General features: G+C 41.2%; 1 protein-coding gene across 8 annotated transcripts in view; it reads left to right on the forward strand.

The window, feature by feature from the left end:
• LOC130700192 (band 7 protein AGAP004871-like) overlaps positions 1-14,817 on the forward strand; it is a 41,622-nt gene that overhangs the window by 13,897 nt on the left and 12,908 nt on the right. For 4 of the 8 annotated variants that reach the window (XM_057522218.2, XM_057522214.1, XM_057522213.1 and 1 more), the window contains exon 3: positions 1,546-1,758. The exons of 2 other annotated variants lie outside the window; for them this stretch is intronic. In XM_057522218.2, the coding sequence (XP_057378201.1) occupies positions 1,563-1,758 (196 nt within the window). In that variant the 5' untranslated portion in view covers positions 1,546-1,562. Of the gene's footprint in view, positions 1-1,545; positions 1,759-4,848; positions 5,149-14,817 lie in introns of those variants that run through there. 2 more of the 8 variants (XM_057522219.2, XM_059496694.1) reach the window with 1 other exon arrangement.

The raw sequence follows: 14,817 nt of genomic DNA on the forward strand, positions 1-14,817 counted from the left end.
TTTCTTTCTCATTACGAGGGCTGATTCTATAAAATGCTAAATTTTTGCTGTCAGTTCCCCCTTGCCAGTTTGCGGATGACAGCCAACTACAAATGCGGGACCGGAGCCTGTGTGGGGGTGGGGCTTTCTTGACTCTGAAAATTCATAGACTCGAGTAAATAGGATTTACATTACTGCCGCCGCATCGCCGACAATTTGAGGCTTTTTTTTTTTTTTTTTTTTTTTTTTTTCTCTCCTCTTCTTTTGGTTGGTTACGATTTCAATTTCTTTTCAGACGGCCCAAGTCTATCGATCTCAAACTCGTATCGTTTGCCGGACGTGCGTTGGTTGATCCGGAAGCACTGGCTATATTTCCTCTTTTGCATTGAACTTAATCGAAGCATTTGTTTAGTTTACTTTTCTGTTTTGCACTTGACTTTCATTCGGAAAGAAATGCTTTTGGTTAAAGCTTCCGGTTGTGCATATCACGACATCTAGCGGTCGGCGCTTGTACCACACCGAACATTTGCGGTATTATTGGTTTATTTTATTTTATTTTATTTTTTTTATTATTTATTTTTTTTTTTTTGCTGCGCTCCAATACAATGAAAGACTTAAATCTACTCGCCTATTGTACCATTGCAATCAAGAGCTGCGTAGCATCGGGGATAAGACAATAATCCGACTGTCTCGCTAGATAATGAGAAACAGTTGTTGATTAGGAGGCAAAGGTTGGAAGCGGATTCCGTGTAACGGGGCAGGAAGCCCCGAAAAGCCTCGAGCAGATTAGGAAGACAGACGCACGACAGCGGGAACAGAGGTCCAGGCCTTCAACATACCCCCACCCACCTCCCGACCCCTCCAACCATCCACCTCCTCTTTGTATGCTCGGGAACTTGATGGATTTGTTCCTAATTGATGTTGCGATACTGGCGGCGATTATGGGCGTACACATTTCCATTTGTGTTATGTCTGTGTACGGCGAAAGCGAAAGCTTGTTGGGACTTGAGGAACCACCCGGCTAATGTCGATGAATTGAGCAGATCGATCAGACATTTCCTTTGCCCGTTTTACCGACCGCAGACTTGTATACATCTTACGCTCCAATTGCAACGCGCATTTTCCCCGTTTTGCTTTTTTGTTTTTGTTTTTGTTTTTGTTTTTGTTTTGTTTGTTTGATATGGGGGAACATCGACGCGCAATCATTTGAAATTGGCGTTTTCTTGTTCTCCCTGCTTTTCAATTATTGCGCGCATTTTTTTGTTTGTTTTATGTGCCCAACCTTTTCATCATTCAATGACGTGAGCATGGCATGCGTTACACCATCATTTCGATTTGATTGTTTATTATTGGATGCCACGTCGGCTCTTGACTTCATTGCTGTGTTATCCCCTCCGATTTTGCTTTCTCGCTATTTGATCGATAACGTTCAATCGATGACCATCTGTTTGAAAAAAAAAAAAAAAAAAAAAAAAAATTATTACCATCTCTCTTGGTGTCCATTGCAACCCCTTCGGACACTATTAGGATTTTTTATTTTATTTTATTTTTTTTTTGTTTAAATAGCGAGAGGTGCGTCTGCGATGGGAGTCCAAACGGTAGAGGTGTCGTCGGCCAATCGGCCTGGCGCGGGAAGTTTGATGTCACCGGCGCCGCCAGCCACGGGCGTCGCTACCGGCACCAATGACGTGGAAAAGGGCACGACTGGCCAGAAGAGCGGCGATCAGTGGGGCAAAAACATGCAGAGGTGGCGCAACGATAACATTGACATTGGCAAAGGTTCGTAAGTTCCACAGTTTTTTTTTTTTTTCTTTTTTCTTTTTCTTTTTTTCTTTCTTCGTATCACACCATATATAAGTGAAGACAATCGAAGGGCCGGATGGTATATATTCGCAAGTTATTGTGTGTGTTTTCTTTTTGTGCTGACTGCGTATAGCCTTATGGGTCCCCCCTCTTTTTGACGTTGAATTATTTTTTTTTTCTTTCTACAAACGTAAGCTGTGTGCGCGTTTTGTTCAAACTTCGTAACAGCGCTGCAGCATTTTTTCGAGAGAGAGAAAGAGAGAGAGAGAGAGAGAAGGGAAATAACGTGAAAGAGAGGAAGAACTACGGGAAATCGCTTTGAATAGGAGCGCACGGTGCGTCACGAGTATTTTTATTTTTTTTTTTCGTGTGTGTGTGTGTGTGTGTGTGTCATCGATCCGTTACACACTTTGTTCGCTTTAGATTGCGCTTCTTCTTGAAATCAAATAAACTCTCGAGCTCCTCCGGCCCCGCTTTTTTTTTTTTTTTTTGGAGCCTCCAAGTAGCTCCGGCAATATGGAACAACTCTTCCTTTTTAGATTTTTGTTCTCTCTTTGTTTAAGGATCGGCCCCCCCCCCCCCCACCCCCCCGCTCGAAAATCCAGTCAACTATGGGATCAACCTCCCAATATATTTAAAATATGTCGCGTCATCTTTCTTCTAGGATTTTTCTTTTGTACGTCTTTAATATTCCGCAGGGTAGGGTGGCTCACGTCATTGACTGGCTTAAATCGATCCAGCGATGGCTGTTCGACTACTACTAACGCAAGCACCTTTTTCTTTTCTTTCTTTGTTTTTTTTTGTTGTTTTTTTTTTATGTATTAAAATATCATCACGTTGATGAAAAGGAACAACAACAACAACAACAACAAAAAATATTAACTTATGCTTTCTATCTTTTTGAAAATGAATCTCCTTTTGATTTGTTTGGGTTTGTTTGGGTTTGTTTGATTTCCGCTCTTGTATCTGTTTCGCACAGCTCTCCGGGGGGTATGAAAACAGTTTTGATTGCGATCGTCTCTACACACACACACACAAAAAAAAAATTGATGAGAAACGGATATGTTGGCTGTTCGTCTTCATCTCGAAAACAGCCAACGTTCTGTTAACTGGCTGTCTCAGATGCTATCAACGGCTAAAAAGGATTCGTGATGGATATGTTGTTTAAAACACCATATACGAGTTCATCTACTTTGCGTGCCTTTCGGACTTTCTTGAAAGCATTTCCGCTCTCCTATTTTGTTCTTGCCCTCCTTCTGAAAATGTTTTTTTTTTCTATGCTATTTTGTTTTTGGAAAGTGAAGTCTCTTACAAACGCAGCGTGACAGTTCCCCCCGTTTTGTATGGACATGGTTCGGCGAGTAGAAACGGGCCGTGATTGTGTGTACGGTGTAAGTCTGAGGCAAACACACATACCTTCCCTCTCTAACAAAGATGGGGTGGGCGGGCGAACGGGCGGTCGGGTGGTTGTTGTATATATACATGCGTGTGTGTCAGGAACATCAGGGATGCTTCTGAGAAGACGCCAGGGTGCACTTTGAAACGACGTATGGTAGTTGGAAGACAGCTTTAACAAAAAAATAAGAAAGAAAGCAAGTTTGCATTCTATACTCTGCGAGAGTAAGAGAGAGAGAGAGAGAGAGAGAAAGAGCGAACTCTTCTTTTTTGTCACGATCTCTCTCGGGATTGTTGTTGTTGTTGTTGTCAACGGCGATGGAAGAAGAGCTTTGTTGTTGTGTCAAAGGCATACCGTGTCTAGCGATGAATTGCCGACCGCGTTCAGACTTTTCTTTTTTTTTTTTTTTATTCAATCTTAGCTGTCCGGGGGGGGGGGCTATGGCGACTTTCATATAAATGTCTCCAGGAGAGAGAGAGAGAGAGAGAGAGAGAGGAAAAGAGAAAAGTTTGTGGGTGGTGGGTGGTGGGCGACGATGGTCGCGTGCGTATTTATATGACTGACTGGCCAAATGTCTTTTCCTATATCGAATCAATCTAATTCCATCATTTCGCTGCCAAATGGGAATAGAGCGACAGAAGCAATCTCCTCGTGTGTGTGTGTGTGTCTGCTATATAGAGATGCAACCAAGCGAAAGTAAATATCGCCTCGCTTTTCTTTTTTCTTTTTTCTATAAAGACGTGTCCTTCATCCAATCTCCAGCTCAACTGCCATTTTTTTTTTTTTTTTTTTTTATTTTATTTCTCGATCCATTTTTTTTTTTTTTTTTTTTTTTTACTGAAAACGAGTCGCAAGGAAAAAAGAAAATCATCGGCCGTTTGGGCCGCCGGTGATGTGTGTCATTTACCAGGTCGACTTGATCACGCAATGGCCGGGAGAGTCGGACTTCCTTTTTTTTTTTCCATGTTCCCTAATATGTTTTTTTTTTTTTTAGGGGGTTCTAGGATGGCAAAGGAGGACTTTGGGGAAGTGGGTAAAGGCTTCATCTTCCTTCTTCTTGCTCTTGCCTAGTCTTTTTTTTTTTTTTTTTTTTTTTTTTTTGCCTGCCCGTGTCCCGCTGTGTGCTCGATAACGTCAGCGAACAAGGGCCAGGAGTCGCGCACAGGCGCTCGTGATTCGCAGTCACAACTCAGTCGTCGTTGATATTAGACATCAACGTGGCACTCGGGTCCTGCAAATTATTATTCATCTTTTTTTTTTTTTTTCGCCTACGAATCGGTTGACGTTCTTCATTTGTTTTTTGTTAAAAAGTGCGACGCTTAATTTTTTTTTTTTTCTTGTGTGTGTGTGTGTTTCAAATTCAACTTTTGTGCGAGCGGTTTGATTTTTTTTTTTTTAATCTTTAAATACGAGCAGATTGGCAATGATGGCGAACTCGGGTTTGATAACACAGCGACGTGATTTACATTCGTGAGTGTTTAGAAAATTTTTTCTCCCTCTTCCCTCCGGCGAAAAAAAAAAAAGACTGTTGCGTAATCAAAGAGAGTGGACGTTTCCCGACTGATACCGAAAAAGAAATTTGAACGTTGCGATCGTTTGCTAATTTTGCGCGAGGACGAAAGGGGAAAAAAAAAAAAAAAAAAAAAAAAAAAAAAAAAAAAAAAAAAAAAAAATGGGACCCGTTGATCCGGAAGGTGGCGATACGAAAGCGATTGTGGCGGCCTCGCCACCGTCCGGTTCGTCTTCGCTTAACGTGGCGCCGGTGCCGCCGCCGCCGGTTGTTGTGCCGCCGACCGTCGATAGGCCACCGATGACGACGATTACCATAACGGGCGTGGATGGCACGCATCAAAACAACGGAGAGGCCGACGTTGCCATCCCCGTAGCGACTCCCGTTGCCGCTCACGCTCCGCCGAGCGGCTACTCTTCGGTCTACGTGAACAATCGGATGCACAACATTCAATTAGGAGGTAAGACATCCAAAACTGAGATGTCCCCCCTTCCTTTATCTTTTTGAAATGGAATGGATGAACGCGAAGGGTCTTGCGCACTACGGTTCTACCTGATTGGGCTGTTTGGGTATTAAAGGTGCGGGATTCTTAAATTATTTTTTTTTTCAGGGGGTGGCGAGTGGGGGAGGGTTTCCCCGTACGCAAAAAAAAAAACAAAAAAAAATGGGATCAGATAAAGGAAGAAGTGGCGCCGAATAATCTCGTGTGAATCGTAGATGTGCGGGGGTGCTGGAAGTTGCAATCTTATAGACGTCAGCGTTGCACGATCGCGGTGCTATCTAGATTTAATTAGACGATAGATCACGTCCCGAAGATAAATGCGTCGAACGACGAGAATTAAATAAATCAAATAAATAAATATATATATTAAAAAAAAAAAAAAAAAAAAAAAAAGGCCGAGCTATTGGGGCAACTATTTATTTTATTTATTCTCGGTTTCTTCTTCTCAATTATTTATTTATTTTTTTTTTTTTTCTTGTCGTTTCCTGATTTCGTTGCCAAGATTGGGATGACCGGCCACACAGAATCCTCGTTTGCTTTTAGAATCACGCAATTTTCCCTCTTCTTTTTTTTTTTTTTTTCAATTTTAAACGTGATTATTTTGAAATTGAAAATTACGGGAAAGTCCATCCCGAACGAAGGGGGGGGGGGAGATTTAATACATGTGTCATGAGGAGGCATCGAATTCGGTATTAGCTGTTTATTTTTGACCTAATATTAGAACTACTAGATGGCGTATCCCGAACCCCATCCGTCACCATAGACATCACCAACATAGACGCAAAAAGAAAAAGAAAAAAAAAATCCTCTTCAACATTTTCGGTTGGAGCTGTTTTTTTTTTTTTTTTTTTTTTTATTTCCTCTTTCTTTCTTTCCTTCCTTTTTTTTCCCCCCCTAACCAGATAGAGACCGCTGCGTCATGGCGTGTCAGTTTGATAGATTGCCCTTCGTCATATAAAGAAAAGAAAAAGAAGGGGTGGGCGGTTTTTTGGAATGGAGTTCACCTTATGTTGTTTTGATTTTTCGTTTGTTTGCTTGCTCAGTTTGTCTATTTTCTTGTATTTGTTTGCTGTTTTTTTTTTTTTTTTTCTGTCGTCCCCTTTTGAATTGCGTTGACTTGAAAAATAGCGGAACACCCGGAAGAAGGAAGGGGGAAAAAAAGGAAAGGGTTCGGGAAGGAAGGAACAAACACACACACACGCACGCACATGTACACATGCAATAGTTTTTCATCAATTGGTTTGGCCTTTTTGTTGATGTTTGGGCGAGTCAATCGAAGCAGCAGTGATCCGATGGCGAGAGAGCTGCTGAGGAAATGACGATAACAGCCTCTTCCTCAAAGGGGGACAACAACAATTGAGATAGCAAAGAGAGAAAAAAAAAAGGGGGGGGGGGATTGGCAACACCCGAAGTCCCGTTTGAATTGTCGTTTCCAACGGGCAGAGATGACGTCGTGTTCTTTTTTTTGTTTTGTTTTTTTTCCCTACGTGCCGTTAGATATCCGCTTTCATCTATCGTTTTTCTTTCCCGACATCATCAAACCAATCATCGAGTTTGACCGATAAATCGTGTCCAATGGAACGCAAAGGAGGGGGAGGGGGGGAGAAAGGCCAAACGGCGGAATTTTTTTCCCCCCTCCATCCGCACACACATCGTAGTATTTATTTATTTATTTATTTTTTTGTTTTTTGTTATCCGTTTTTGGGTGTGTGTGTGTGTGTGTTGGCGCCCACGTTCTAGAGCAATTTGGCTGTCCGGCCATCTTCGACGCGTGGTCGAACCTCCTCCCTAAAAAAAAGAAAAAAAAAAAAAAAAAAAAGAGAGAGAGAGAGAAAAATGAAGACAGTGTGATGGCACCGCCCAATTTATGTATTTTTTTGGCTGCCGCTTGTCTTTTTTTTTTTTTTTTTTTTTTTTGCGTCATCTTTCAGACTGCACGAATCAATCCGGAAGGAAGTTCCGTACAGCCCCTGTTTTGCAATTTTTTTTTTTTTTTTTTTTTTCAACCAAGAGAAAAAATGATTTTGCCTTGAATGCGTGCAGTGACGTGCTCCTGCCTCTTTCTTTCTTTCTTTTGTGGTCACTGCAATCAAAAACGATAATGTTATGATAGAAAAGCTCAATCAATAAAGGAAAAAGAAAAAAAAAAAATGGACGAACGATGTACGAGAGGGAGGCGTTGTGCTGGCGTTTGCCAAACGCGCAAGATGTCCCATCTCAAAAAAAAAAAAAAAAAAAAAAAAGAAGAATAGAAGGAACTAGTGTCTTTGACATGCTAACGATGATCGGGGGGGGGGGGGGGACTTCTTTCATTCCTCTTCAAACCCCGATTCTTTTTTTTGTTTTTTTTTTTTTCTTTGGGAATTAGTTTTCGTTTGCCCCACACGCAAAAACAAACAAACGGCATGGGGGTTAAGCGTCGCCAAAGGAATCGTAAAACATGTTGAAGTGGCTTCGAAACAAACCAAAAAGAATAAATGTTCGGAAGGGAATGAAGTTGAGAGACGTTAGGCCAAGAAAGAAAGAAAGAAAAAAAAAAAAAAAAAGAGATGACGTCTACGATGAAGATCGATCCCGACTTTTGGTCGAGTGTGCCCGAATCTCGTGCACAAACAAGTAGTCTAGGGGATTTGTAATGACCCTTCTGTTTGAAGTAGATTCTTCTTTGGCCAGATCCTTATTTTTATTTTTATTTTCTTTTTGTGTTGCTTGTGATCGCTGGAGCAATTGACCGTTCTCTTTGTTCCCACCCTTTTTTTTTTTGGGGGGGGGGGGAGGGGGGTGAATATCGAACGAGGCGGATGACAGGGTCAATTTATCTTGAACTCCTAAGGCTCTCTCTCTGTGTTTCGATCCTAGCGGCTATGTTTCTTGAAATATGCAAAGTAATCCACGTCGTCGTGGGAAAAAAAAAAGGGTAAAATCTATTTGAGCACGCTCCCGTTTTTTTTTCTTTTTCTTTTTCTCAACATCCCGCGGTTGATCTTCTCCTTTGGGTCCTATTTGTCTTGGAAATTGGTTTCATCGTGTATGTTCAGCAAAAAAAAAAAAGAAAAAAAAAGAAAAAGGGAGAGGAAAAGGATTTCCTTTTTCCACTTTGCTGCGTCGGAAGTGAAATGAAATTTTTAACCCTCACGTGTAGTCAAAAGCTGATTGATCAAACTTTTGTGCCTTGGTGGCAATTTGCATACGTCACAGAGTACCTCTGGAAGGCTCGTGTTTTCATTGTCGTATTTTTACAACACCCCTCATATAATTTTTGTTTCTAAAAAAAAAAAATGAATAATAATAACATTAATTCGTGTCCAAAGTCGGCCATTTTTTTTTCAACTCGAAATAGCGAGATATATTTGGAAATTTCATCTCATTTTGAATTTGAATTTTTCCCCGAACGTGCAAAACAATTTGCATTTGATCTGAAACAAGAAATCATAGGAATAGGAAGCTATCCGGCTTTTCATTATCGTCATAGCCTTTCCCCCCCCCCTCCCTCCATACACACACACACACACACACACACGAAAAAAAGAATTGAATAATGAAAGGGGATTATTGCGTGCGTTGCCTCTTTTGGCGGCGTGAGCAATTCGACCGTCTCAGCGCACGGGGGGGGGGGGTTCTGCTGTGGCGAAGTAATATTAAATTAACTTTTGTCAGCTCACTCAAGCCGATGCCGGAAACTCTTGGGCATCAACTGCTTACATAGTTGTAGCCGCTAGTTCCCTTATAATATTTTTTTTTTTTGTTTAACCGTGGGCCAATCTCTCCCATCGTGCAGCGCGCGAGGAGCTTTGACAAAAGTTTTGCGGAGAGAGAGCGAGAGACAGAGAGAGCAAGCGAACGCCGAATGAAGTCAAACCATTAGACCGGGGGGGCAGCTCGCGCTCGTGTCCTGCGGGTTGTATAATGCAAGTTGTTACAGACGATGATGACGCAGTCACGATCGATTGGCTAGTTCAAGGCTATCATTTGGATTCTCGTTCCCCCTCCTCGTCCCCCCCCCCCCCCCCCCAAGAAAAAAAAAAGAAGGCGCTTTATTCAATAGATATTACGATGGCAAAAAAAAAAAAAAAAAAAAAAAGCCGCTCGAGGTGAAATTGCTTTTTGACAAAGTGAAAGTCTGCTGCGTCGTACGGAACCGCATGAAATTCGTTGCAATGCGGACGTGTGTGATTGCGAGAGCGTGCGTGTTTTTACGACTCGTTCTTTTCTTTTTTTTTTTTTTTTTTCGGCCCACGGAGGAGGAGGAGGAGGAGGCGGAGTTCACGAAGCTTATGTTTCGTTATGGACATGCGCGCTTGCGCGAGCTTTTCGGCTTGATCTATTTTTTTTTTTTTTTTTTTTTTTTTTTTTTTCTTTTTCCTTATTTTATTTTATTTTATTTTTTTTTTTGGACTTACCCACGACGTTCTTTTGCTGTTTTGTTTCTTTTACTCTGGCGATGTCGACGTCCCAAATTCGAAACTGCACTGCGGGGGCTTGAAGTCGTGGACCTCTCGCCCAACCCCGCGTGTGTGCCACTTTCAATGCCTACCACCACCCGCTTCCCCGTACGATCCCGTCACACTCGCCGTCTTGGCTTCGACTCCCGAACAAGTTCCTTTTAGCGACTTGTTCTTTCAAGTCGACATCCCGCGCGTCCCGCGCTTCGAAAGCCGCGTGTTTCGTTTCATTCTTTTTTCCCCCATTCTTTTTTTTGTTTGTTTGTTTTTTTTTTTGTTTGTTTTTATCTTTCTTTTTGCTCGTTCACTTGTTTATTTTCCCCGTTTGGCGCGCTCCGTCTCTCTCGTGTTCCAGTGTGTCCTTCCTTTCGTCCGCCTCGACTTTTTTTGTTGCTTTTTTCTTTCATTGCCTCCATAGAGGGGACGGGGAACAGACGATCAGTGAAACTGTGTGTGCGGGCCATCGGCGTGAGTCGTGCAACATTGTGCGAACCTTACGGGTTAGTGTTGTTTTGTTGTTAGGGTTTAAAAAAAAAGCCAGTTACTCGAAAGACAACGGCCATCTGCTTATCGCTATATATATATATATATAAAAAAAAAGGTCGACTGGCACGACGGTACGCGCTGTCGTTTGCTTAAATTGGCGTGTTCCATTTCATTTGAGCGCCATGTGGAAAAGCGTGAAAGAAATGTGCCGCGAAAACGGATTGGCTTGTAAGTATTTGCATTCGTTTCGCAAGTTTGTTAGTCTTTGATAGAAGTGAAAATTGTTTTTTTTTGTTTTTTTTTTTTTGTTTTTGTTTTTTTGATCGGACAAACGATTTGAAAGTCATTCAAAGGGCGCGCAATTAAACGGAATGAATGCACCGACGCAAAGCTTTTCTCATCGGATTACTTAACACGGGACGCGTTGATCGTCGTCTTACATTTACGGGTTAAATGCGTGAAAAGCGTTCGATAACAAATCCCCCTGACTTTTAAACAGGGTTTTTTTTTTTTTTAAATTGATATAACGTACGGCTTCTTGCGGAATACAAGGGGGAAAACATGCGATTACAGAAAGGAAAAAAAAAAAAAAAAAAAAATAGGGAAAGGATGGAGATGATTGAGGAATGTGATTGATGGTTTTATAACGGCGTTTCTAATTGGAGAGGAGATATCTATCCAGTAAAGCAGCACACGGCCCGACATCACTTTCCCCTATTTTCGATATCAAATCTTCTTGTCCTATTTCTTAAAAAAAAAAAAAAAAAGATGATCTACGATTGGCCGGCTGTCTTCTTTAATGGAACCTCTACATTGGCCTTTTCGTTTCTTCTTCCTAGTTCTCCTTTTCATTTTTGACATTGGCCATGTTCTGCATCGTTGAATTCATTCAGATCGTTTTCCCGTTTTTTTTTTTTTTTGCAATCGATGGCCTTTATTCTTTTTGCTTACGAGCTGTTTTTTTTTTTTTTTTTTGCCGCATTATCCAGTTAATCTTATTCATCGTCAAGATTGAAACTGATTGACGTGTAGGGGTTTCGCATTTTACGCGTTTAACTGTGAGAACGTTGTAAAGAATTTCGCACCACGGCAAAATAAAAATGTCTATTTTTTTTTTAATGGGGATTTTTAAGTTCGTTAAGCGGATGGGGAACTGCGTGACCCGGGAATTATCGACCCCCCCCCCCCTCGGAATTTCCACGGGCCAAATTATAAAATTAAGGCACCTCGCCCAATTGTTATGGCCCTCATTTTGAATAGATTTTTTTTTTTTTTTTTTAAATTTTTTATTTTTTTTTTTTTTTTTTCTTCCGGATCTTGAAATGAAATTTATTTTTCAGCTGGGCCCCCATTATGTTGTCGCGTGCCGGCGTTCACTTTTGAATGCCGTGTCAACGATGGGCGCGGTAGTTGAGTGACGTGAAAACTTTGTGTCTTGTTGCGCTGGCAATTCACAGCGAAAAATGTCACATTCTAACGAAACATTTGCGCCTCTTTTAGTAACGAAGAAGAAGAAAGGAGAAGCGAAAAAAAAAAAAAAAAAAAAAATGATAAGGAGTTTCCTGGGCTATCCGCAATTGTGGGTTTGGTTGTCACGCACAACGTCCATCGGGCGTACACGTCGTGAGTAGTAGGCGGTAAGAAAAAGGGGGGAAATCAATTCGACAAAAGGTCTTTGCCCTTCGCTTTTTCTTTTTGTTCTCTGACAAAATCAAATCAAAGTTGAAGATAAAGGAAAACGTCTAGTGCTGGGGGAAGGATAACGGAATAATTGCATGTTATCCCGCGTGACGTCGATAACATATTAATACGATTCACGTTTGTCGTAGCACTGGCCATCTTGTCGTTATTCAGCGAACAGATAGGGACGAAGGGGGGGGGGGGTGAGGGGATGGACATGTTTGTTCGCATATCAAATGTCCCTTTTTCCTTGAAATGTTTTATTAAAAATGTAAAAAGTAGAAGAAAAGAGAGATGGTAGGATTTTTTTTTTTTTTTTTTTTTTTTTTTTGACGGACAGGATAACAGGAGAGGCGTTTTATTCCGACTGGATCGATGCTGTGTTACAACGGGAGGGGGGATTTGAATCAATTGGACGTGTAGTATGAAAACACGAAAGACGATCTTCTCTTTTGTGTATTTTTTATTTTATTTTTTCTCTCTCTCTCTCTCTCTCTCTCTCTCAGTTGTTTGTCTTGAAATAAGCTTCCTTTTTTTTTTTTGAGCTTCTTCTACCCTTGTCAGAAAAAAAAAAAAAAAAAAAAAAAGAAAGAAAAGAAACGTCATCTTTCGTCTTATTATTCGAACGAGAGACGAGACAACAAACTTCGTTTGCCTCCATTTCTCTCTTGCGATGCTGCACCGGCGGCTCAATTGAGCCCATCAGCTTTAGATGTTCTTCGTTCGTTCGCCTTGGGATTCTTTCCGGCACCTCTCGTCAAAGTTATCACGTCGTTAGTCCCTCTCCCTTACCCTTAGCCCATTTACCGCTGCCTATTCGCATAGACTATAAGAACATCATTTGGCAGCCAACTCACCGTTTTCACATCTACTTTATTTCGCTACCCACCCTCCCCATTTTTCCTTATTTTTTTTTTTTTTATCCTCCTCTGCCATCATCGTCGAACGACGCCCTTTTTTTTTTTTTTTTTTTTCGTGAAAATGTTCGCAGGAAACACGAATTCTTGTCTCCTTTTTTTTTTTTTTAAACATGGACTTGCCTAGTAAAGTCAGTAAAAAAAAAAAGAAAGAAAAGGGAACATAAAATGAGATAGTTATTAGGGGGCCTCTGTAAATTTGGATTTCATTAAAGCGTGTGCACATGTCTGTTATTGGACGATCACGCGGGCCCGAAAGGTGTCGAGGAAACACCAAAGTCCAACCCGTAAAAACTAATAAAGAGATCAGCTCTCGCATTATTTTTATTTTTTTTTTTTTTCCTTTGTTCTTTATCACGTGTGTGTGTGTGTGCTCACGAAAAAATGTATTTATAAAACAGAACCAATTGTCCGGCGGGTAGAAAGAGCTCCGGGATAAAAAAAAAAAAAAACACGTTACGTTTCATTCCCGCTACTGCTAACAAACGTGGCAAAATAGAGGCGAGACTTGCGTGAATGTTGGAACCATTCACATGTTTTTCTTTTCCTTTTTCGTGCGGTCAGCCAACTTTTATCATTTCTTAAACGAAAAAAAAAAAGAAGAAGAAACACATTGGTCATTACTTTCACGCTCGTGATTCCGTAGAGATCCTTATAGTCGTGCGTGCTCTTTATATGAAAAAAAAAAAAGAAAGAAATCTTGTCCAGCTGCCGTTCCGAACTTCGATCGGCCAATGATCAAATCCGCCCTTACTTTTTTTTTTTTTTTGCTCTCCTTCACCATAAAAAAAAAAAGCGACACGAAAGGGTAAAAAAAAAAAACAAAAAAAAAAAGAAATCAAAGAAATTGCGAGTATTTTCGAAATGATTTCCAAGTTGCATAACCTTTGCAGTGTCTGAGGCATCGTCACTTGTTTTGTTTGTTTTGTTTGTTTTTTTTTCACGTGAATACCATGAAAATCAAGCGGCTTTGACGGCAATCCGGCTTTATGGTTTAGCGGTTCATTAGTGTAGAAGCACAGCTCGTTGGGCGCGTCCTCTCATCGAGCAGTTGTGCGTTCCGTATAGTTAGTTTCGAAAACAAGTCAACTCGGAGAGAGAGAGAGAGAGAGAGAGAGGGGGGGGGTGATAGATTTCCGTCGTCGAGACGCACATGTGCACGTCATAGCAAGCAGAGTGTGTATATGTATATATATATATATATATCAATATACTCTCTGAGTTGATGGATGGCTAATTGCGAGTCCATTCAGCGGAGCGCGAGAACTTTCATTGGCTCGGCGCGCAGTCGCCTACGCGTCCCCTTTGTCTCTCTCGCTCGCTCTCATCTCCGCACACTAAAAGTTGTTCCTCTTCTCTTTGCCCTTTTGCATCCGGTGCGTAAGAGATATTCATGCGGAAAGGAGCTAGAAGTCCATTGCGTCCGTGTTTTAGAGTACGATGCGTTTTTTTTTTTTTTTTGTTTTTGTTTTTTAAAAAGCTATTTTACATAAAGGCAATCGCGGTGCCGAGTTTGATCCTAGCGCCTCCGCCTTTTTTTTTGTTTTTGTTTTATTTTGTTTTGTTTTTGTGTGTTGCGTCTGTTGAAGAGAAAGAGATGGTCACGACGTCTGGCGATCAGATAGCGAACCTGTACAACATCTTTGGCCGGAGCATTTGACGAATGTTGGCTGTTGTCAGGAAGAATAAGAAACAGAAAGGAAATGGGAAAAGCAAGTTGGCATTTGTCCTCGATGTCGACGACATCCTATCGAATCTTTCCCCCCCCCCTTTTTTTTCAGCACGTCAGTTGATTTAAAAAAAAAAAAAAAAAATCGTTTTTCTGCCATTTGCTTCTTTTAAAAATAGAAGAAGAAAAAAAAATAAAGGGGGGGGGGGGGAATGTGCTAGCACTCGATTGGCCTTCTAGATCGCCTTCCGATGTCTTTATCGGTTAACGGCAACTCGACGAAGCATTTGCATCTCTGGGCTATTTATATTGCAGCTGTTTTAACAACAACAAATATGAATAGGGGATGACACGTTGGAAGCGCATCTTGGGTTTCCTTTCAACACTTCCGCATTCGAAACCCGTTCGTTATCTATTGAAATTCGGGGGGATT

This window comes from Daphnia carinata, chromosome 8 (genome assembly GCF_022539665.2).
Source record: "Daphnia carinata strain CSIRO-1 chromosome 8, CSIRO_AGI_Dcar_HiC_V3, whole genome shotgun sequence".
Lineage (NCBI taxonomy): Eukaryota > Metazoa > Arthropoda > Branchiopoda > Diplostraca > Daphniidae > Daphnia > Daphnia carinata.